The sequence below is a fragment of the Balaenoptera borealis genome (genome assembly GCF_965194805.1).
Source record: "Balaenoptera borealis genome assembly, chromosome: 5".
NCBI classification, from domain to species: Eukaryota; Metazoa; Chordata; class Mammalia; order Artiodactyla; family Balaenopteridae; genus Balaenoptera; species Balaenoptera borealis.
The window spans coordinates 97,697,074-97,719,366 of record NC_138862.1 but is presented as its reverse complement, the minus strand read 5'-3'; the positions used below and the strand labels follow the sequence as shown (position 1 = coordinate 97,719,366).

The 22,293-nt window shown below is 34.6% G+C and overlaps 1 protein-coding gene across 3 annotated transcripts in view; it reads left to right on the top strand.

The window, feature by feature from the left end:
- LOC309629777 (uncharacterized protein) overlaps positions 1 to 22,293 on the top strand; it is a 212,711-nt gene that overhangs the window by 117,437 nt on the left and 72,981 nt on the right. For 2 of the 3 annotated variants that reach the window (XM_082394287.1, XM_082394288.1), the window contains exon 2: positions 10,910 to 10,969. In XM_082394287.1, coding sequence (XP_082250413.1) covers positions 10,924 to 10,969 — 46 coding nt within the window. In that variant the 5' untranslated portion in view covers positions 10,910 to 10,923. Of the gene's footprint in view, positions 1 to 9,484; positions 10,970 to 22,293 lie in introns of those variants that run through there. The other variant, XR_014245211.1, reaches the window with a different exon arrangement.

Genomic DNA, 22,293 nt, shown 5'->3' with positions numbered 1-22,293 from the left:
GTCCACAAACTGATGGAGGACCATGTGAGGCAACAAAGGAGTTTAGGTCTGATGCAGTAATAGAGGGTGAGTTATTGATAGTATCAGAGCAAGAGAATGAGAATATGCAAATGCCTTTTAAGGGCAATTAGTCTGGAAACCAAGAATAAAATGGAAATGACAGATTGAAAAGATGGAGACAAAGAGACAGTATTTGTATCACAGGGAGAGCCTGGCATCAACTCAGAAACTTCCTTTTTCACTTGGTATTTACTTGGTATGGCTCAAGGCAAATTACAGTGGCGAAAAGGCCATTGGGCTCACAATAAGAAGGCTCATGGTGACTTAAGAATGTCCTTTTTTTAGAAAATTATGGAAACAGCAGTCAGCTTAAAGAGAATTTGACGAGGAAGTTTCTGGAGATGTAAAGACATCTAGTGCATATAGAGAATGAGGGCTGAAGGAGGAAGTGGAAAAAAAATGAAAAAGTAGCCAGAGGAAGAAGCAATATTATTTCTGATTTTCTAAAGCCATGAGCAATTTGTTACAATACAAGAATAATGCACAATGAACACGAGTGTGTGTCAATAATGAAATTGGTGACTTTGGGGAGGAATTCCAATCACTGAGAGTAGGGATCCTAAAAAAATCAGTTCCTCAACTAAGTAGTCCCCAAGCCTGGGGAGTTCACGATTACATGTTTAGGCACATCTTACGTTGGGGGATTCAGCAAATGTTTCGATTTCCTGATGATAAATTTTGTGAATGAGTCCACGTTCCCAAGTGGCAGACGTTTCAGGAGGGCCCATCAAAGGTGACCTGGGAAATCCCTTGGTTTCTCTTTCTAAAGGCAGGAGAGAGCCAGTTCTTTGTCGTATCAACACACTGAAAGCGTGAAGGGAAAATAGAACGTTCATTAATATTTTTATGAGTCAAGTTTTATGGCTATCACTATCCCCAGCAGGAAGGCAATTCATAGAATCAGGAGGGGGCAGGGGGAGGAGATTGAAGGGAAGGATACTAAGAGTGTGTCTGAGAAAGTGAACTAATTTGCCTGCCTACCAGGAGCTGATTTCTATACCAAGAGTTTCTCTGCAATTAAAATGCTTTAGATGCTTAGTTTCAAAGACGTACAGGTTGACCAGCAGTTGAAAGAATTGTAAGTTGCTGGATAATGATCTCAGTCTAGCTCCCTCCCTTCACCCAAACAGAACTCTTCAACCACCAGCAGTAATTACGTGGATTTTAGCTTTCAGGCACCAGACAGCGCCTCATGATCAATAACAGCTCTGTCATTTGGGAGATGAGGCTGCAGGGGAAAGGTGAGAGGTACTTCTCACTTCCCCAGCTTCAGAAAAGCAAGTCTATTCTCCCATCCTTGGTCTGCTACGCTATTGGTGTGTGTGCCTGTGTGTGTGTATGTAAGTGTTTAGTCTAGGTCGTTTGTTCCTTTTTATAAAAATAATTTAAATTTGGATCTATGATATGCCAAATTCTAGTTGATTCTGCTTTTGAGAGACTCTGGTCCTTATAGAAAATGAACTAAGCGAAGTGTCTATTTTTTCCTTTTATCTCAGATTTTTAGTCTTATTGAAATTCTACTCTATTTTAAAAGTCAAAGTAGAATTTAGTTCATAAACAGCTTAGAGAGTTTATTTTCCCGATCGTTTCTAGTTATGGAAAATGTAATATTTGAAAGATAAGTATCTATCACAAATCAAAACTGATGCTTAAACACAAAAGATACATTTGCCAAATTGCTGCTTCTCTCTGGTGCTCCTTTAGGGACATATGAGTACGGTAAATGGAAATTAATTCTTATTATATGCATGCTTTTCTTCCTGTCTCTGAAATTCATTGTTTTCTTTCAAATTTGAACATTCCAGATTTTTTTCTGGTCTTCAGCACTAGGCTCTAACCTCTTATCCCCCGACTCCGCCACCCTGACTTTTCTGCAGTCCTGTTGCTGTGGCAGTTTAACATTTTCTCGTCCTCATTTTGAGAATTTGTTTTCATTGTAGTGGTCCCTATTGTCTTTGCCTCTGCCCTGTACTTTTGGGCAAACAAACCAGAAAAATCTCTTAACAGTTCACTGTAACCTTGGCCTGAAGTAACAGGATCAGAGAAGGATGTTGCATTTGGTGCCTTAGACTGAGTGGGGGGACAATTGACCAAGGACTACAGGGTCAGAGGAATCAGACAGATGTTGATAAAGATAAACAACATAACAAACAGTTGGGATAACATTGAAAGAATATATACTTACAAAGCACAAAAAGCTGAGTGCATTTAAAATGTCATTACACTAAGTGTCTGAAGACCTACTGAGTTTTTATCCTAACTTCTCTGCTTACCAGCTAGGTGACCATGGGCACATAACTTCACTGAGTTTCATTTTCCCTCTTGGAATATCTGGATCATAACAGCCTGCCAGGATTACGATAACAAAAGTGTGAATCCTTATGCGCTATGCAAACAGTGCTTTGAATACCATTTATTCTTAAAACCATATTATGCTGGAAATGTGGAAGAGAACTAAAGCTAGCTAGATGAGAGCCATGGGGAATCTGATTTTTTTTCTTTCTTCCTTTACAGTTCAGGCTTGGCAGTGGTAACACTAGAATTAAGGCCAAAGCCTTAATTTGGCTTGAAATCTAGGTGCTGTTTTTTAAGCAGAGTGACAGTTTCTACTTACTGCTTTTATTAGCTTGACCTTGCTTCCCAATCCAAGTATTCACTTCTCCTTCACTCTCTAAATAGCAGATTCTTTTAGAAAACAGAGACTCATTTTCTCTTACCTTGGCAATGGCCATGGTGTTATTTTTGCCCTTGCTTGTCTTCTAAGTAGAGTACAGGAACTCTGCCCAATCCATCCTCCTGGTGACCTCTTGTTCAGCCTGCTTGGGAGCATTCCTTCCCATCAAGCAGTCCTCTTCAGCCCTCTCAGACTGTCAAGGCACTGAAACAGTGGTTCAAGAAAACCTCTCATGTTGTTGAAAGGCTGTTCTTCACATTTAATGGGTTGGTTCTAAAGGTGGCATAGAAAGTTTTATGCCATTTCTCTTTCATCTCTGCCATATTCCTACAGCTCAAGGTGAGAATGCTGAGAGACATTATGATAAAACTGAAGGTTTTCATTTTCATCCTCATATTTAAATATCCAGAGGATACCAGTAAAGTGGGTAATTGCAGAGTATTAGAGAAGACTCTTACACATTTCAGTTGCCATGTTACTGCACAGCAATTAATGTCAGCTCTTAAATTATAAAGCTTGTTTGTCCCTGTGTTAATTTATCAGCCAACAAAATATGCATTTGCTGTGACAGTTAAATTATTCACAGAGGTTTTAGTTCCATTAGGCCCTTTTTTCTGGGGCCCATCCTGGTACCTGTGATTTTAAGAAGCCAAAACAGGTGGCTTGAAGATTTTCACTTTGGCTTAGTGTTGCCAGAGTTCATTCTTTTTTTTTTTTTTTGGAAGTATAGTTGATGTACAAAGAGTTCATTCATTCTTAATGCTATTTCTGGACCTTTATTGTTTACTCCCCTGTGAATAATACTTGATAATCTGGTTGTCTTTGGTGAACCAGTTTTCTTTGGGCCCCTGAGCTGACCAGTGTCTTCTATAACCACCAGCTTTCCTTGGCACCATCTTCTGGATAACTTTCTTCTCACTCCAGTCTCTCTTTACCTTGTGCCCATCCAGTGATCTCTGAGTTATTGATTTGGCTCATTTAGCTTCAAGTGCCCCACAACCCAGCCAGGTTTTCCTATGAGGCTGTTGGGAGTAGGATTCTATTCTGCCTGGTTCAGCTCTGTCATCAAAGAGAAACTTTTCCACAGTTAAAGTTGCAGGATAATGGACTCTTGAATATCTTAAGCAAGATTATCACATAGGTGAATAAATTTGCATAGTATCAGGTTGAGTCCAGAAAAGTGATAATATATAGATGTTAAAGAAACTACACAAAATATGAATATATAAGATGTGTGTGTGTGTATGTGTCTGTGTAACCTTCTAATGATTCATGCTACTTCTCTATTTTATTATACTTAAGTGGAATATCCAGGACAAACACAGATACACTGTCATAATGATAAATTATATAGTTTAATCCAACTTCACCAGTGATAACTCAGATACCTTTTACAAATGTATTGCAAGAACAGCTTTTTCATGTTTGCGCCTAATTCCAGCAGAAGAACCTAATTATGGAACAACATTAGCCAAAAAAAAAAAAAAGAAAAAGAAAAAAAAGGGTTTGCTTGGGGAAAAGGCTTTACGAGTAATCAGTGCAAAGCAGGAATCTCTTGCTGGGAATAATGTGGACCAGCCAAGGCTTCTGGGAGGTTTTTCTTTTTGGTTCTGTACTGCCTGGGTGACTTCTTCTTCTCATCCATCACTTAATCAGGAAATCAAAAGACAGCAAGCTGCAAGACAGACTCTTGTTCCAGATAAACCCCGTGACCTCCTAACAGGTTACTGAATCTTCTGTGGGAGTTCAGCTGACCAAGTGACTTCTTATGTTTGGGGATTTATTCATGAGCCAGCAAAGCTGTGGCTGATGTCACATAACCTGAGAGCGCTAGTTCTGTTCCTGGCTTCGTCTTCAGGCACAGCTGCTATATTCTGTTTTCTTTAGAAACTCCAATGAGGTGCCATATCTTTAAATTCAAATATATCAGATAAAACAGAGCCTATTTTTCCCATGAGCATATGTATATCCTCTATTAACCCTAATGAGCTGGGGACATTCTGAAAAGAACACCCACATAAGGTGATAGTACTGAGTATTAGCTGAAAAAGAAATAGGTTTTCGGTGGGGATTGGGGAGGAGGTGGAAAAAGAACAAGAAGAAAAAGACCTTCATGTATTAAATAGTTTAAAGATACAGCATATAAAATAGGAATGCTTTTATTCCTTTTGTATTTTCCGAGGACAGTTCTGCCCATGAATCCACAAAATGGTACAGATACAAATGCATCACATTTGCCTGCTGTGATTAAATTTCTCTAATTACACAACCACACTTGATATGCGGGCCTGATGTATCACCTCTTTTTTTTCTTTTGTAATCATTGTTATATCCGTGCTCTATAATCAACGTTCATCACAGCTAATTAGACTTTCTTCGTCTGTTGTTTCTGAGATCTGACATTCCTAGGGTTCAACTGCAAGATTCATTTTTGAACATTTCTGGAGGAAAAAAAACAAATGAAAATTCTAGGGCTGTATTATTCACAAATGGCTTTTTGAAATTTTAATGTACTATGAGTTTCTTATTTTATTGAATTTAAATGATTACTCTTGGTGCAGGAGACCAAGTCCTGCATGATTTTGCATGACTATTCTATGATTTACAAGTACATTCTTGTTGGTAAAGGAGCTGGCAGTCTTCCTCATTGCTCAAGATCTTGTAGATTTCTTTGTGATTCCCGAGGACAGACATTTTTGTTGTATTAGTTTGACATTAATGTTGATTTCTCTTCTAAAAGGAATAGAATGCTGCAGATTTATATCATTTACAGCTTCAAAGCTTATGTTCATTCTCAAATGCACTTTTCTTTCAGCAAATGTTTTTAATTATGGACACTTTAAATGTGAAATTACAGTGATAAGAAAGCTAGTTAAATTTTAGCTAGTCTATTACAACAAATTTAATCTACTTTCTAGATGTTAATTTGAGGCCAAAGCTTCAACTCACTGCTCTGTTTTCTCATTTGGAAATCCCCCATCTCCTGCAGCCCCTTATTAAGGCAATTATAATCTTTAAAGCTTTGATAGAAGGGTAAACCTAAGTGGAAGTCAGACATTCATTACCCATGTATATCCCACCTTCTTTATTTTGTGTTATCCTACCTTGTTTTCGCCATCCTTTTTAATCTACATTTTCATTGCGGCTGTTTGAGCCTGTAATTTGGACTGAGTCATTCCCTGATAAACAACCCTGTGTTTCTGAGCAACCATTTTGTTTCCAGCTCTTGCGAAGTTCACAGTACACTAGAGGATCTCAGCCCATGAACACAGAATTACAATACAATCTGAAAAAGTAGATTAGAAAAGAGGTAACTTGGAAGCTTGAAGAGAGAATGAAAAATCAGTGTGAATAGTAGAAAGGCTCCACAGAAGAGGTGATACTTGTGCTGAGACATGAAGATATTAATAATAATAAAATTTCAATTTTAAATTAAATTAAAAATAAAATTTATGAAATGACATTTTCTGTGCTAGGTACTGTTCTAAACACTTAAATTGAATTAACTCCTTTAAACCTCAAGAACACTATGAAGTGCCATATATTATACCTATTTTATGGATAAGTAAACTGAGGCACAGAAAAGTTAGTTAACTTTACCACGCTCATCTTTGGAAAATAAAATCTGCCACAGCAATGTCTCCCTTTTCCACATGTTCTTCTCGAACTTTGCCATTCCCACATGAAGAGAGGAAGTCTAATTCCTCTGGGTGAATCTGGATGGGTTTGGGACTCTGATGAAACCAATAGAATTGTGGCAGAAGTGACACTAAGTGACTTCCAAGGCTAGGTCAGGAAAGAAGACACAACATCCGCCTTGATTACTGGAACACTTGTGACGGAGCCCTGAGCTGCCAGGCTGCCAGGCCAGCTGTCCGAGGCCACCGTGCTTTGCGGAAGTCCAAAGTAGCCCGAATGAGAGGCCACCTGGGGAATCTTGAGACTACAGGGAGAGAGAGAAACGTGTGCCTGGCTAGTCCCAGCAGCTCCAGTTCCCCTCTGCCCTTCTAGCTCCAGCCACTATCTGGCTATAGCTGCCTGAGTGGAGCCAGAACTGCCTCGCCAAGCCTGCCCCAAATTCGTGACCCACTGAAACCGAGACAACAAAATAATTGCTGTTTTTAAGCTACCAAATTTTGGCAGTTTTTGTTATACAGTAACACTATTGGTTAACAGTCATACAGCAAATAAGTATTAGAGCCAGAATCTGGACCCACTGTGACTCCAGAGCCACTCTTACTCCTTAGCCAGAAAGTAAAGTTTGAGAAGATTTATGCACATTCCTTCAGGTTTAAATAAAACCTTCAGTTATATGAGCGTGTTGCAAAATCCTCTCCTTCAAATCAATATTCTGAGAGAACAGAAAATGTTTTTGCTAGTGAACTTTTTCTTTTATTATTGAAAATTAAATGAGGGATGAATAAGAGAATGTTTAATGGGATCATAAACATATCAACTGTCATAACTGTAAAAGCTGACTGTCCAGCGATTGGGGAGATATATATTGCACATCTGAGTAATGATTCCTAGCTATATTAAAATGATATGGCAGTTTAGATAGAGGGGGAAACAGTGATTTTTTTTTTTGATTTCTGAGTAGGCAGCTTAGAGTGGAAAAGACTGAAACTGCTTTAGAGCCAGAAAGCTTGGATTTTAGTGAGCTTAAATTTCAATCTTGCCTTTAGTTTATTTACAGCAACTTGTTGAATTGCATATCCTACATTAGCCAGTAAGCTTACTTAGTATGGGAATGAGGCTTATCCTTTAAAAAAATATTGGGTTTGATCCTCCAGGCCCAGCCTAAAGAAGACATCCAGTAAATATTTACTAAGTGAGAGAATGACTATACAACAGAGTATTGTTAACTATCATCACCATGCCATACATTATATCTCCAAAAACCGTTCCTCTTATACAACTGAAACTTTGTACTCTTTGACCAATATCGCCTCATTTCCCACTCCCCCCCTTCCCCTGGCAACCACCACTCTACTCTGCTTCCATGGGTTTCATTATTTTAGATTCCACATAAAAGTGAGATTATGCAGTGTTTGTCTTTTTGTGCCTGGCTTATTTCATTTAGCATGATGTCTTCCAGGTTCATCCATGTGTTGCAAATGATAGGATTCCCTTATTTTTTTTAAGGCTGAATAGTATTCCATTGTGTATATATGCCATATTTTCTTTATCTATTAGACCATTGATGAACATTTAGGTGGCTTTCCTGTCTTGGCTATTGTTCATAATGCTGCAATGAACTTAGAAGTGCAGATATCTCAAGATTCAGATTTCATTTCCTTCAGATATACACCCAGAAGTAGGATTGCTGGATCCTCTGATAGTTCTATTTTTTAATTTTTTGAGGAACCTCAGTACTGTTTTCCATAACGGCTGGACCAATTTACATTCCTCCCAGTAGCGCTCAAGAGTGGCCTTTTCTCCACATCCTCACCAACACTTGTTACTTGTTTTGTTTTTGGTATTTGCTATTCTAATAAGTGTGAGGTGACATGTCATTGTGGTTTTTGTTTGCATTTCCCTGATGATTATTGATGTTGGGTACCTTTTCAATACCTGTTGGTTATTTCTATGTCTTCTTTTGAGAAATGCCTATTTCGCTCCTTAGCCCCTTTTTGGTTTAATTGATATATTTTTCTTTTTGCCATTGAGTTGTATGAGTTCCTTATATATTACCTCTTCTTCACAGACACACACACACACACACACACACACACACACACAATGGCAATTATATAGAAGTGATGGATAAGTTATTTACCTTGACTGTGGTGATATTTGCACAATGTATACATACATCAAAACATCAAATTGTATACATTAAATATACACAATTTGTATATGCCAAAGATATCTCAATAAAATTATTAGGAAAAAGAATAATTATAACTCTTAGACCTTTAGTTGCCTTATACCTAAAATATAAATCAATAGCTGAGTGTGCAGTGCAGAAATTATCAGCACTTGTCATACCTTGGACTGGGAAATTTTCTAGGTCATAGGGAGACCTGTACTTCATAAATAAATGAATAGCTACTTTTAAAATTTGTCTTCTTGACACGTTAGAAGATAGATCAATGTTATGGGTAAAACAAACACTATTAGCACTAATGTGACATCTGTTCCTCCCATTGTCCTGTAATGATGCATGAATGAAAGAAGACTTGAGAATCCAGCTAAAAGATAGATTGAGAATATCTCATTTTACTTTAGGTGACAGAGGCTCATGTGATTTCTTAATACTCTTCTGGGATAGAAGTTTCTCAACCATGGCTACCTTAATTTAGAAAGTTGTACTGTACTGTCATTAATAATAAGGCCTACTCTACTTCTCTGGTTTGTGAAGTTTAAATGCAACCCAGAATATGAGAACATGATGCAAATATACAAATGTTAATTATGTGAAACGATATATAATTGGTAATTATAATTATTAACTATGACTAATTTGTGTTGCTGATAGCTTAAGGGAAATATAGACCAAAAGAGCAAATTGGTTTTAGTTCCTCATCTAATCTTTGTTAGCTGTGTTATAGACTTGTCATGACTTTTTGACTTCATGGACAAGAGCTAACAATTCAGTAAGATTGTGTTTTCTACAAACTTGCAGCCTTCCAGCATATCACACAGTGGAGGTATTTTTTTGCAGCTACTTGGTAAGAGTTATATATAAGTTGCATAGAGAATTTGAATTAAAGGCAATTGCACTTGGATATGAATTGGAAGAAAGAAAAAAAAGAGAACAAATTTCATTTGTAACTAACGTATGAGAAATAATGATAATAATAATAATAGGTCACCCTTACTGTGTGACTAACTGGTTCCATTCATTTTACAAGTAATAATTCATTTAATTTTCACAGTTAACCAGTGGGGCAGGTACTATTGCTATTAATATTACCCTCATTGTACCGATGAGGAAACTGAAGAATAGAGAGGATAAGTGAATTCCCCAAGTAAGCGAAGGATCTGATATTCAGATTCAGTCCAAACATCACAGTCTTCACCATATCACTATAGTTAGTATGTGATTATTAGTTTCAATTGAAAATTTCAGTTAAAAATTGCTTTATAAATATCCTAAAATATTTCAAACACATCTAATTATTAACAGATAAGAACCATAGTAAGAAGGTAATGATTTTAGAATTGTTATTTAATGTTGCTGATTTATTGCAAATTTAGTGAGCTTAAAGTCAGCATAACATTAGTTTTAATATTTTTGTCACCTTTTGAAAAATTCTTAAAAAATAAATATATCTCTAGAAATGTAAGCTGCATTGACTGAATGTGCTGTAATATAATGGCTTTTTTTTCAATGCCTCTGATTTCGTTTATTTAAAGTAGCCATTGTTTAATGTAAGTTTTTCCTATCAAAATCTAATTGGCCATTTGCAGCAACATGGATGGACCTAGAGAATATTATGCTTAGTGAAATAAGTTAGGCAGAGAAAGACAAATACTATATGATATCACTTATATGTGGAATCTAAAAAAGTAATACAAATGAATTTATATACAAAACTGAAATAAACTCACAGACATAGAAAACAAACTTATGGTTACCAAAGGGGAAAGGGCGGGGAGGGACAAATTAGGAGTATGGGGTTAACAGATACAAACTACTATGCATAAACCAGATAAGCAACAAGGATTTACTGTATAGCACAGGGAATTACACCCAATATCTTATAATAACCTGTAATGAAATATAATTTGCACAAAAAAGAATCACTACATTGTACACCTGAAACCAACCCAATATTGTAAATCAATTATACTTCAATTAAAAAAAATGGTTTTTCCACAATTCCTCTTGTTAGGTGAAATTATGATTAATTTTTTTAAGAAGTCTTTTAGTGGAAATATGAAAGAAAAATAAAGCATTTGTATGTAGTATGTGAGAGTGCATTTATGTTGGGTTTCAAAATTTGCAAAGCATTTTTATAGGTGTTACCATAGTTATACTTCTCAACATTTTTATGAATTGTCATCATATTATTTTTCAAATGAATAAGAAGCAGCTCACAAATGTGAAGTGAATTGCACAGTTTCTCACATAAGGGTTAGAACTCAGATTCAAACTTCGATCCTCAGAGGCTGAAGTTCAGTATTATATTGCGTTATAGCTGTGATTGTTTCTTCCTTCCTGTACAGTGGCGGTGAAAGGAATGAGGTCACTGGATCGTAAGAATGGATCTCCTCTCCTCCTCTCTGGTAAGCTAACACATTTCCACATTCCTCCTTTCTTTCTCTCTACCACCAATAATGAATAGTAGAAGAAGGAACTCGGTTGGGCCTCAGGAGACTCATAAAGGTTAAGATTTTTGTTTTGAGGTTCTCAGTTTGTTCTTTAGTGACTAAGAGTAGAACAAGGTGCTGAAGTCTTGATGTGGAACCACAGATGCACTATTTTAAGGAAAATCCTAGAATTAAAACCATATATGCAAGTGTATGCTATTGGCATTATAAAAATTCTTCAGAATACATATATGGTTAATATACTTCATTTATAATTCTATAATCCCAAAATGAGATCGTAAAGACCCAGAACATTGTTTAAATACATTTCCCAATTATATTTTAGGCATGTATGAATTTTCCAGAGATGTTGATTACTGCCATATCTTAACCTGTAGAGAATTATATTAAGCTTGGGACCTAAAGAGAAATCAACTGATTTGCTGGAAAAGCTAATTGCAATAAAGAGCTTAGTTCATCACTCCAGCAAGCCTATTGATTTGAAAATGACTATGATACATAAAATGTGTATGCACTTTTGGGGTAATTTTCACAAAACAAACACACAATCCTTTAAAAACAAAAATGTGCATGCTAAATTGGGCAAATATATTTGATTTAGAGAAAGTTGTGAGTAAAAATTGAAACACTTCTGATTTTGCTTCTTTACTCTGCCTTGTGGCCAACTCTGTTCAGTATTTGCTAAGTTTCTGAAAGCAGCATAAGCAATCACTAAAACCCAATAACCACAAACTAAATGGATCATGTGACTTTAGAAGTGAAGCATGTTTTAGGAAAATGATCAAATATACAGAGCCCAAATTCACAAATTTGTTTAAAGATAGAAATTAATAGCTTATTTTTGTAGCTAATTTAACAGATCTTTTATGCATTTGCAGTTCTGTTATATTGTTTTATCCTACAACTAGAAATGCAACACTGCCCTTGCAAACATCATATTTAATTCTTGAAGAGACTGCAGTATGTCATTGCAGATGGATTGATAGCCTTAATGATGTCATTGAACTTTTGTCATGCCTAACCTGGAAGACTTGCTATATGTCAGAGAATTTTTGTCATTCATCTTGCTTTTGAAAGACCAAATTTATTTGCAACCTTGAATGACATTGGGCACATGAAACAGCCTGAAATCTATCATGCAGTGAGTATTTTATAAAACTGCAATGTTAAATCCTAAATATTGACTTGGCTTTCAGAACCATCTTCAAAGCTAATGACTTTCAAATTTTTTACTTATGAACACTGATTTTCAGTTGATAAAAATAACATTATATTTTCATATATACTTTTCTGAGTACTTGAGGTCACCAAATGTGCACCATGCTTCCTTATTTACTTTTTAAAGTAGAAAAAAAATACAATTGGAAATGCGTGCTTATATTTTTTTATTTATTAATGTCAATATGTAACAGACTAGTGAACAAGCACTAGCAATGAAGTCTATCTTTTGGTTGGATTATTCAGCCAATTTAAAAAAAAAATCTCAGATTGTACATAAATACAGCAGGGTTGTATAAAAAAATAGTGTTGTAAGAGGAAAAGCAAAATTGTTTTTGAGCTTTCTGTGTGTAGAGAAGAAATATGGCATATGTTACTATAAATTTATAATTCCATCCATATAAGATGGAATTCATGTTCAATACAAATTAAACAAGAGAGCAATTGAGTGCTTTATATGAACCAGGCTTGGATTCTCAAGTATAAATAAATAATAATAGATAATGTTTAGTTAATAATAATAATAACAGTAAGAGCTTACTTTAAGCTAGAAACTGTGTTATATTAAATGTATTATGTAATTTGATCCTCACAATAGTCTTATAAAATAATTACCTTTTTCCCCTTACTATACAGATAACAAAATTAAGAACTGTGAAGTTAGCATCAAATATTTCATAAAGAAGTTTACTCTTGTGCTCATTTGTGCCCTGGCAGACCAAGACTTAAGCTTGATAATAAGAGCCATTGCGTTTGGAATTGTTGCCTTGCCCAGGAAACTCACCTGCTTGTTACATTTAGTTGTCCTTAAAGGGTTTCTACTTTAGCCCTGGCGGGAAGTTCTTGGTATAGACAGTGTGCTATCCTCTCCTTTCATCAAATCTTCAGTACATAAGCATGGGTCTAGTTTTCAGGAGAATAGTGGTCTCTTGCATACCTTCCACAGGGAGTGTTCTAGAATGCTATCCTTATCATTTGAATATGAAGAGTCCTCCAGAGATCAGAAGCATTCACATGCATTGCTGCTTTCTCATCCAACTCATTGAATGATACAGCCTTGGCCACAGGAAATGGACTGAAGAGAACGCCAACATTCTATATCATTAAGCAGCTTTAAGCTCTTTACAAAGCAGCTTAACAAGCAAAATCTTAAAGATCATTCATCTTTTTATAAAAGCATGCCACGTATTCTAAAATTCAAGTGAATACACTGGAAGTCATATAATTGTGCACCATGGCAAGAGTGTATAAAAAAAAGAAAGGGAAGGTAGTAGGAACCTTTTAGCCTTAACTTAAAATATATTTTTTTGCATTTATTGTGCTCTTTTTCTGAAAGTATGCTCATTACAGAGAAGTTTAGGAAACAGGCAAGTGCAGAGCAACAAAACAAAGCCAACTGTAATCAATCATTCAAAGATAAGGACTTTTAGCATATTTGAGTATGTACTTGCATTTAAAAAAAAAAACATGTATTAACAGGTTAAGTAGATATATGGGGTGATCATTATATATGTATATGTAAGTATACACACCCTTAGTGTGTCATATTTGCAGAGGTATATAAATATTCTCCTGGCCTGTGATTGTTAATTATCATATAGTGGTCCTTGATTCGTATGTATTATAATTTACTTACTACAGTTTTATATTTAGTTTCTATTTTTTTTCCTCTGGTATTAAGAAATACATAAATCATTATAGACACTTGTGATTATCTCCTTATGATATATTCTTTTTTTTTGAAAGTAGAATTGCTGGGTGGAAAAGTATATGCATATCCTGATTTTTGTAGACACTTGAATCTCAGAAACTATTTCTCAGCTTGTGCTCTTACTAGCAAAGTATGGTACATTCCTTTCGTCACACCCTTACAACCCTTACACATTAGTATTGATTTTAATCTTTGTAAATCTGATAAAGAAGCAATAGTATAACTTTATTTTTATTTTAATTTCTTTGATTATCAGTTAGGTTCAAAAACATTTGACATTTATTGGACATTTGTATTTCTGATTTTTTTCAATTTATCACATTTCATTAGATCAAATTTCTGTTAGGGAGAGTTCACCTTTTCCTATTGATTTATATTAACCTTTTATATATTAATGATTTCTGCCCTTTTTGCCTTCTATGTGTCAATGTTGTTTTCTTCATTTCTTATTTGTCTTTTAATTTTGGTCTCTTGGAATGGTAGATTTTGAAGTTTATGTGGAGCAATCTATCAGCTTCTTTCATTTATGTTTTTCACTACTGGTATTAATCTACTTCCCAAAACATGAAACACGTTTGTAAAGTATCTTTAACAGTTTTTTGTGATGCTAAAATTCTTACTGAGCAGAAGAGATTTTAAGTCTTTTTAATATTATTTCTATATACTAATCATTTTGACCAACAAAACCTTTAAATGTCTTTTATTTCTTAAATTCCTGCTACATTAGCCCCATCTTATCTATTTGATTATGAGTTTTCTGAAGGGCCAAATTCAGTTTGACACTTTTTAATATTGTTCATGATTGTTACGGTTTAAAGTAAATAGACATATGTGGAAAGGGATCCTTACACGTGATATTTATTATTTTAGTATTTCAGAATCAAAACTGGGTCCCTTTATTGACAGTTTTCTCTCATATTACCTCCCAGAGATATATTTATTCACATTCTTTAGGAGTAAAAGACCTTGTCTTCAACTCTCCTGTAATCAGATGTAATAGTCTAGGGAAAGGATTCAAATATTTTTAGTAGCAAAAACAACCACTTTATTCAAACAGATTTTAAGTTGAGAGCTACCCAATATAAAAGTAATAAAAGCAATTTTTCACTTATTGAATTAGAGGAGTTATGCAAGGGTGCTCCTTCTCTCCATCCCTATCCAGGCCTTCCCTGAGAGACATCTGTGAATCTTTAAGGATTTGAAGCCAAGTCTTTCAGACCAGGAAGGGTAAGGTCATAAGCTTTCAGAGCCAGTCAAATAAAATAAATGAGTGAGAAGGGATATGTTGTGGGAAAGACTGTGGTGAACTGGAAAACACATAGAAAGTATGAGTGTGGTCCAAAAGCATAAACTATTTTCCAAAGCCCTGTTCAGGACTATGCAAACCAGCATTACTTTCCTTTTTAAAATTATAGATTTATTTCAGGTAGAACCAGGCAGAGGCAATTTGGGCCATATTGTTTCAGCTTTCAGTTGAACTAATTTAGCCATAATATGCTATTCCATTAGGCCTTACCTCTTAGTACAGGTCAATATTAGTCAAAAATTGATGTAAAAAATGTTGGCATTTTTGGAAAAACCTCTGTTGAAGATTCATCATTGTTTTATCCAATAATCCTTATGTTCAAACAGATTTCCATAAGAATTTAATAAGGGTAAAAATCCATCCCTCCTAAAAAGCAAATTATTTCCCTTTGAACAGTCTCCAAAAACTGTATAATCCATTGTTTTATTCTTTTTAATTGCCCGTCAGACATCTCAGACCAATTTTTTAAAGTAATGATGGCACAAGTAATATAACAACCAAAACTAAAACTTTAAAAGACATAACTCTACTATTGTTATGTCAAATTATTTAGTTTTTCAATCTTTCCAAGCTTTCTCCATAAGAATATATGGCTTTTCTAGTTGCAACTAAAACACAGAAACAATTTGTTATCCATTTCAACATAACAGTTCTCCATGTTGCTTTACAGCCATCACAATTGCAACTTGTAATGACTGCATTGAAGTGATACATTTAATTTACTTAGTTATTTCCATATTGATGAACGTTTCAGTTGTAATAAATGTTTTACTTAACATATATATGATTTTCAGTTTTCTTTTTAACGGCCATAGCTTTTTTGAATAAGCATAATTTTTATGATTTCATCAGTTCATTGTGAGGCTTGCATGATATTAAGTACGGAAAGGTGTCTAACACAGTTGAATTCCATTGGAATATATTTTTGGATGAATTCTTAAAAGTGGAATCACAGGACTCTTGATATCTGACCTATTCTAACATATCTCCTTTTTTTTCCAGCAAACTAAGCTTAGAGGATCATATGTGAACTTGTACTCAAATATTCCTTAGAAAGTCAGCCTTCACTGATCTTTCTCTGTATGATAGTTTGCAACACAAAGCTCAGGACTTATTTATAGAGTCTTGTATTCTTTGTTAATCATTTCATGAATTCCTGGTTTATTGGCTGAGTCAAGTTTTAAGAAAAATAAACAAGCATGTAATGCCTCAGTTAATAGAGTTTTCTTTGGACTAATGTAATGTAAGGAAAAGTAAGGAAGATCAAGAAAAGTGTGAATAGGCATTCTTTTACTGGCTAAAATGGTCTACATGGTAGCAAACCTATTCTCGTGCTGAGAACAAGTAGAAAAGTTGCATGTAATATAAAAAAATCACTCATCTGAAGATATCGGAGAATATCATGGCAGCCAGGAGCGTCAGTGAGATAAGTTTTCCCCTTGAGGGACTGATTCATACGTGACATAGTGGGAAATGCCAAAAGATGAGAAGAAAATTGCTGCTAATAGGAAGAAAAGGTAGACAGGGCAGTCATCAGTCTCACTGGACTGGGAAGATGTAAATTGGAATTCAGAATTATCATGAAAGCCAAAATTTGAGGGATCAAGATACTGGAGAGAGGGTATACCAGAAACCACAGCAAGGATGTGATCAGGAAAAAGAATTACTATAAAAAATATTAATTAGAAACTAGAGATACAGTACTAAGAAGGGTTAAGAGAATGTTAAAGAATATAGGAATAGCAGATGTAGGGAACAGCCACTATTTCCAGGACTGAAGAAGAGTGCCCAAGAAAGGAACAAATTTAGAAACTGTCTCCTAATCTCCCCACCAGGTTGAAATTCAGATCCAATTGGAGACGTTCTGGCTATAGGTCACTGGGTGTCATAAAAGTTTGCTGAGGTGCTGCTGGCCAGAAATGGTGGATGGCAGTGAAATTCACTGAGAAGCTGCCTGTTGGAGTACTGGTGAGACTTGCTGAAGGGTATGTACCACTGGCAGGGTAGCTGCTTGCTGATAGATAAGCTTCCCACTGACAGGGGAGCTGCCTACTGGCAACCACAGTGTACATGCCTGTGAAACAGAAAGTACTAGAATCAAACTGATAAGTCCCTTCCTCTTACAGAGTTCATACAGTGCCCTCTACTAAGAAGGCTTACCATTGTACCACCTGGCAAGGGAGAAGTGTTTACAGGGTCCAGCTTCAATATTATAAAGCAAGTCAAAAAAGAGTGGATTGGTAAAAGTGAGAAAATTGATGATGAAATGTAAAATTTCACCTAAGAAGTAGAATTTATAAAAAGAATCAGCTATATATAATAGAAATGAAAAAGACAATAACTTTAATGCAGAATGCAGTAGATGGAATTAATGGTATATTATGAACAGTTGTTTATAGAATTAATAACCTAGAAGACTGGTCAGTAGAATATATCTATACTGAAGCAAATAAAGAAAAAAGATAATAAAACAAAAAAACAGAAAATAGCATAAGAAAAATGATGTATAGATCAAAGATCTCACAAACATGTGTTATGCAGTACTAGAAAGAGGAGAGAGAAAATGGGCAAAAACAGTATTTGAACATATAATGGTGAGAACAATTTCTCTAAAACTGAAAGACATCAAACCACAGAAATGTGATGTACCATAAACTCCAAGGAGGAAGGCTACAAAAAAAAAAAAAAAAAAAAAAACGAACCACCCCACATTAAAGCATACCGTAGTAAAACATATCAGAAACAGGACAAAAAGAAAATCTTAAAAGCAGACAGAGAAAAACAGTCACATTACATTCAAAAGGAAATTTAAATGATAATGAAATATCACTTTTGAAATGCTTAAAGAAAACAACTGTCAACCTACAATTCTATTCCACTGAAAATATTTTTCAAAAATTAAAGTGTGATAAATGGGGGGAATAGGCAAATCTGTGCAGAAGAGTTCCAAATAATTTATATATATACCTTACCTTTAAGGAGGGGGAAGCATAACTCCACTCCTTAAATGTCGGTTGTGCATAATGACTTCATTCCAATGAACACTGGTATGGAAAAGGGGAAGAATGAGAGTAAACTTACAGTGGAAAAACCTGACAAACACTGTCAGCCTGGGGATCAAGGTTGACATCAACAGGACTAAGTGATGTGTCGATAGTATGTACCCTTGATATGATCATGAAAATGGCACTTCACCTGTGTGGTCTTCCTCCTCAAAGCACATAATCCCAGTCTAATAATAAGGTAAACATGATAAAAATCCAAATTGAGAAACATTCTGTAAAATACCTGACCAATACTCCTCAAAACTGTCAAGGTCATCAAAAGCAAAGAAAGTCTGAGAAACTGTCTCAGCCAACAGGGACCTAAGGGGACATGACAACTAATGTAATATGATACCCTGTAAGGGATCCTCGGACTTAAAAAGGACATTAGGTAAAAACTAAGAAAGTCTAAATAAAGTATGGACTCCAGTTCATAATAATATATCAATATTGGCTCATTAATTATAATAAATGTACCACACTAATGTAAGATACTTATAATAGTGGAATATGGAATAAGTGGGGTTTATGGGAACCCTCTACTATCTTTGCAGTTCTTCTGTAAATCTGAAAATGTTCTAAAATTTTTTAAGTTTATTTAAAAACTAAGGTGAAAAATGTCATTTCCTGACAAATAAAATCTGAAAAAAAATTGTTGCCAGCAGATCCATATGAAAAGAAACACTAAAAGGAGTTTTCAGGCAGAGGGAACATTATTCCAAATAGAAGCACAGAAATCCAAGAAGCAATAATGAATACCAGAAAAGGCAAATATGTGGATAAAGCTAAATTACTCTTGACTATATAAAATAATAACAATAAAGTCTCACGGGTTCTAAATATCTGAAATTAAAATGCATGATAACAATAATATAAAAAGCAGGAAAAACATAAAGGGAATTAAAGTATAAGTTTCTAGCATTGTCAGGGAAGTGGTTAAAGTACTAATTTATATTAGACTTTAATAATCGATGTTGTAATATCTAGAGTGACTACCAAAAGAATAATAAAGGAATATATTACTGACAGCCTAATAAAGAGTATGTGTAGAACACTTAAAATTATAAATTTAAAAGGATCTACGAGTTCAGAGTAAAAGTAATGTAAAATATATAGAAATTTAGAAAAATAATAAAATGGTAAATTTAATCCAAATATGTTAGTAATTACATTAAAAGTCAGTGATATAATACCATGGTTTAAAGATGTTAGAATGTTTAAAATAACACATACAGATAAAGATACATGGATATAGTTTCTAAAATATGTGAATACAAAAAGCCTAAAGTTTAGAAAATGAAATGTCATGCAAACACATGCCAAAAGAAAACTTATATAGCTACTAATAATCACAAAACCTCAACTTCCTTGCAGAACATTTGGTCCTGTCTAAAATGTCCATAAGCATATTTGGTTCATGCCAAACAGTTTTGGACAAGACTAAATATCTGGGACCTTTTGGCATGGACCAGATGTCTTATGGACCAGCTGTCTAATGGAGGTTTTGGACAGGACTAAATATCAAGGATTTTTTGGCATGGACAAAATGTCTTAGGCATGTTTTAGTCAGGACCATATTTGCTAACACCTCAACTTTAATGAAAGAAAAGTAGCTGGATCTAAAGAGGAACATTTTATAATAACAAAGTGTTAATCTTTTGGAAGATGTGGCAATTCTGAACTTGTATTCCACTTATAATAGGGCTCCAAAGTATATAAAATAAAAATTGCAGTCATAAAAGGAAAAATGTAAAATTAGAGAGAATTTACTATGCCTCTCTCACTAACTGATATATAACAAACATATAAAAAATTCCAGAAGATATAAAGATATGAGAAACATGATTAATGGACTTGAACTAATTAAATATACATTTGTACATATTTGAAATATATACATATAAATAATTTATATGTGCATATATACATACAGAAAACATAGCACCTGACAATTGTAGATCACACTTTATTTTCCAGTAGATATAGATTTTTTTTTAAATCAAAATTGACCATGTGCTGGAATATAAAGCAAGACTTAACAGATTTTGAAGAACTGAAGTCATGAAGAGCATATTCTCTGTCCACAGTGGAATTAATCTAGCATTTCATAATAACAAGATGATGGGAAGTTCCTAAAATGTTTGGACAACCCCCAGAATATACCTCAAAATAACCCAAACAAAAATATTAATTTAGATTAGGAGTTCCAAATTCCATAAGATTCACTCTCTGAATCAAATGATAATTAAATCATAACATAGCAAAACCTGTGGGATGTAGCTAATACTTTATTTTTAGGAAAATGTATAGCCTTAAATGAACATATTAGTGTGATACACTCTCTCCAAGAAGGTTGCCATCAATTTCTTTCTTCGAGACCACTGGGCAGTGAGAAAGTCAAAGTTAGGCACGTGGAGATAAAGGGAGATGCCCGACCAGCCTCTCAGATATTCCAACCGTCTCAGCCCAAATCCCAACATGTGAGTGAAAAAGTTTGCATGCAAGTCTAACTCAAGCTGCCACCTGACTGCTCCCATATGTGAAAACCCAAATAAGGACCACCCAGCTGAGCCCTTCAATCCCCAGAAATGTGAAAGATAACAGTAAATTGCCTCTTTAAGCCACTTATTTGGAGGGTGGTTTGTTATACATTTATAGATAACCAGAAATATCTTTAAAGAAGAAAGTCCAAAAATTAATTAACTAAATTTCAATCTCAAGAACTTAGAAGCAGAGCAATGAAAGAAATCTATAGAGCCAAAAGTTTGTTCTTGGAAAAGATGAAGGTGATAGATAGATGATAGATAGATAGATAGATAGATAGATAGATAGATAGATAGATAGATAGATAGTAGATAGATAGTTAGATAGATACCAAATCTGATCAAGAAAAAAAGAGAAGGCACACATTATTTATTTCAGGAATAGGAAAAGGAACCTTGCTACAAATTGAACAAACATTTAGAATATAGGATGAGAACATTGTGAACAACTTAACAGAAATACATTTGAACATTCATGTGAAAAGGACAAATTCCTCCAAACATATAATTTATCTAACATGTTTAAATGAAAATCTGAATATTCTTATTTATTAAAGAAGTGGAATCTGTAGTTAAAAGTCTACACACACATACACATGCACACACACAATATCCCAGGCCTAGATGGTATCATAAATGAATTCTTTCAAAAATCTAAGTAAGAAAGACAAAAGTCTCAGATTCTTCAGATAATAGAAAAAGAGGAAAAACATCCTCACTTGTTTAATCCACCCAGTATGACCTGGATGCCAAAACCTAACAAGAATATTACAGGAAAGAAAAAGTGCAGGAAAATCTCTTTCATGAATATAGTCACAAAAATCCTAACAAAATATTAGCTAACTGAATCCAGGAATATATAAAAGGGTAGTGTATCATTACCAGGTTCATTTCAGGGAGGCAAAAAATCAATGTTATTCATCATATTAACAGAATTAACTAGGAAAACCATATAATTGTCCTTCTAGATTCAGAAAAAGCAGTAAATAAAACTTAACACCTATTTATGATACAAATACTTAAGAAACTAGAAGTAGAAAGGAACTTTTTTAATCTGATAAAACTAATCTATTAAAAAAAAAATCCCCACAGAACATATCATACCTACAGTGAAATATTAAAAACTATTCTTTTGAATTCAGAAGCGAGACAAGGATAATCATTGCCACCATTTCTGTTTAACATTCTACTTGACCTGCTAGTAAAAGAAGAGTATTTTAAGAATTGGACAAATGGACAAAATATTTGAACAAGCACGTCAACAAGATGTTATCCAAATGGCGAATAGCATGAAAAAGGTGTTTAACCTAATTAATCATCAGGAAAATGCAAATTAAAGTCACAATGTGATACTCTTACACACTCCCCAGAAGAACTAAAATGAAAAACAAAACAAAACAGAATATCCCAAACATTGACAAGGAAGAGTAGCATCTGGTCTCTAGGACACCACTGGT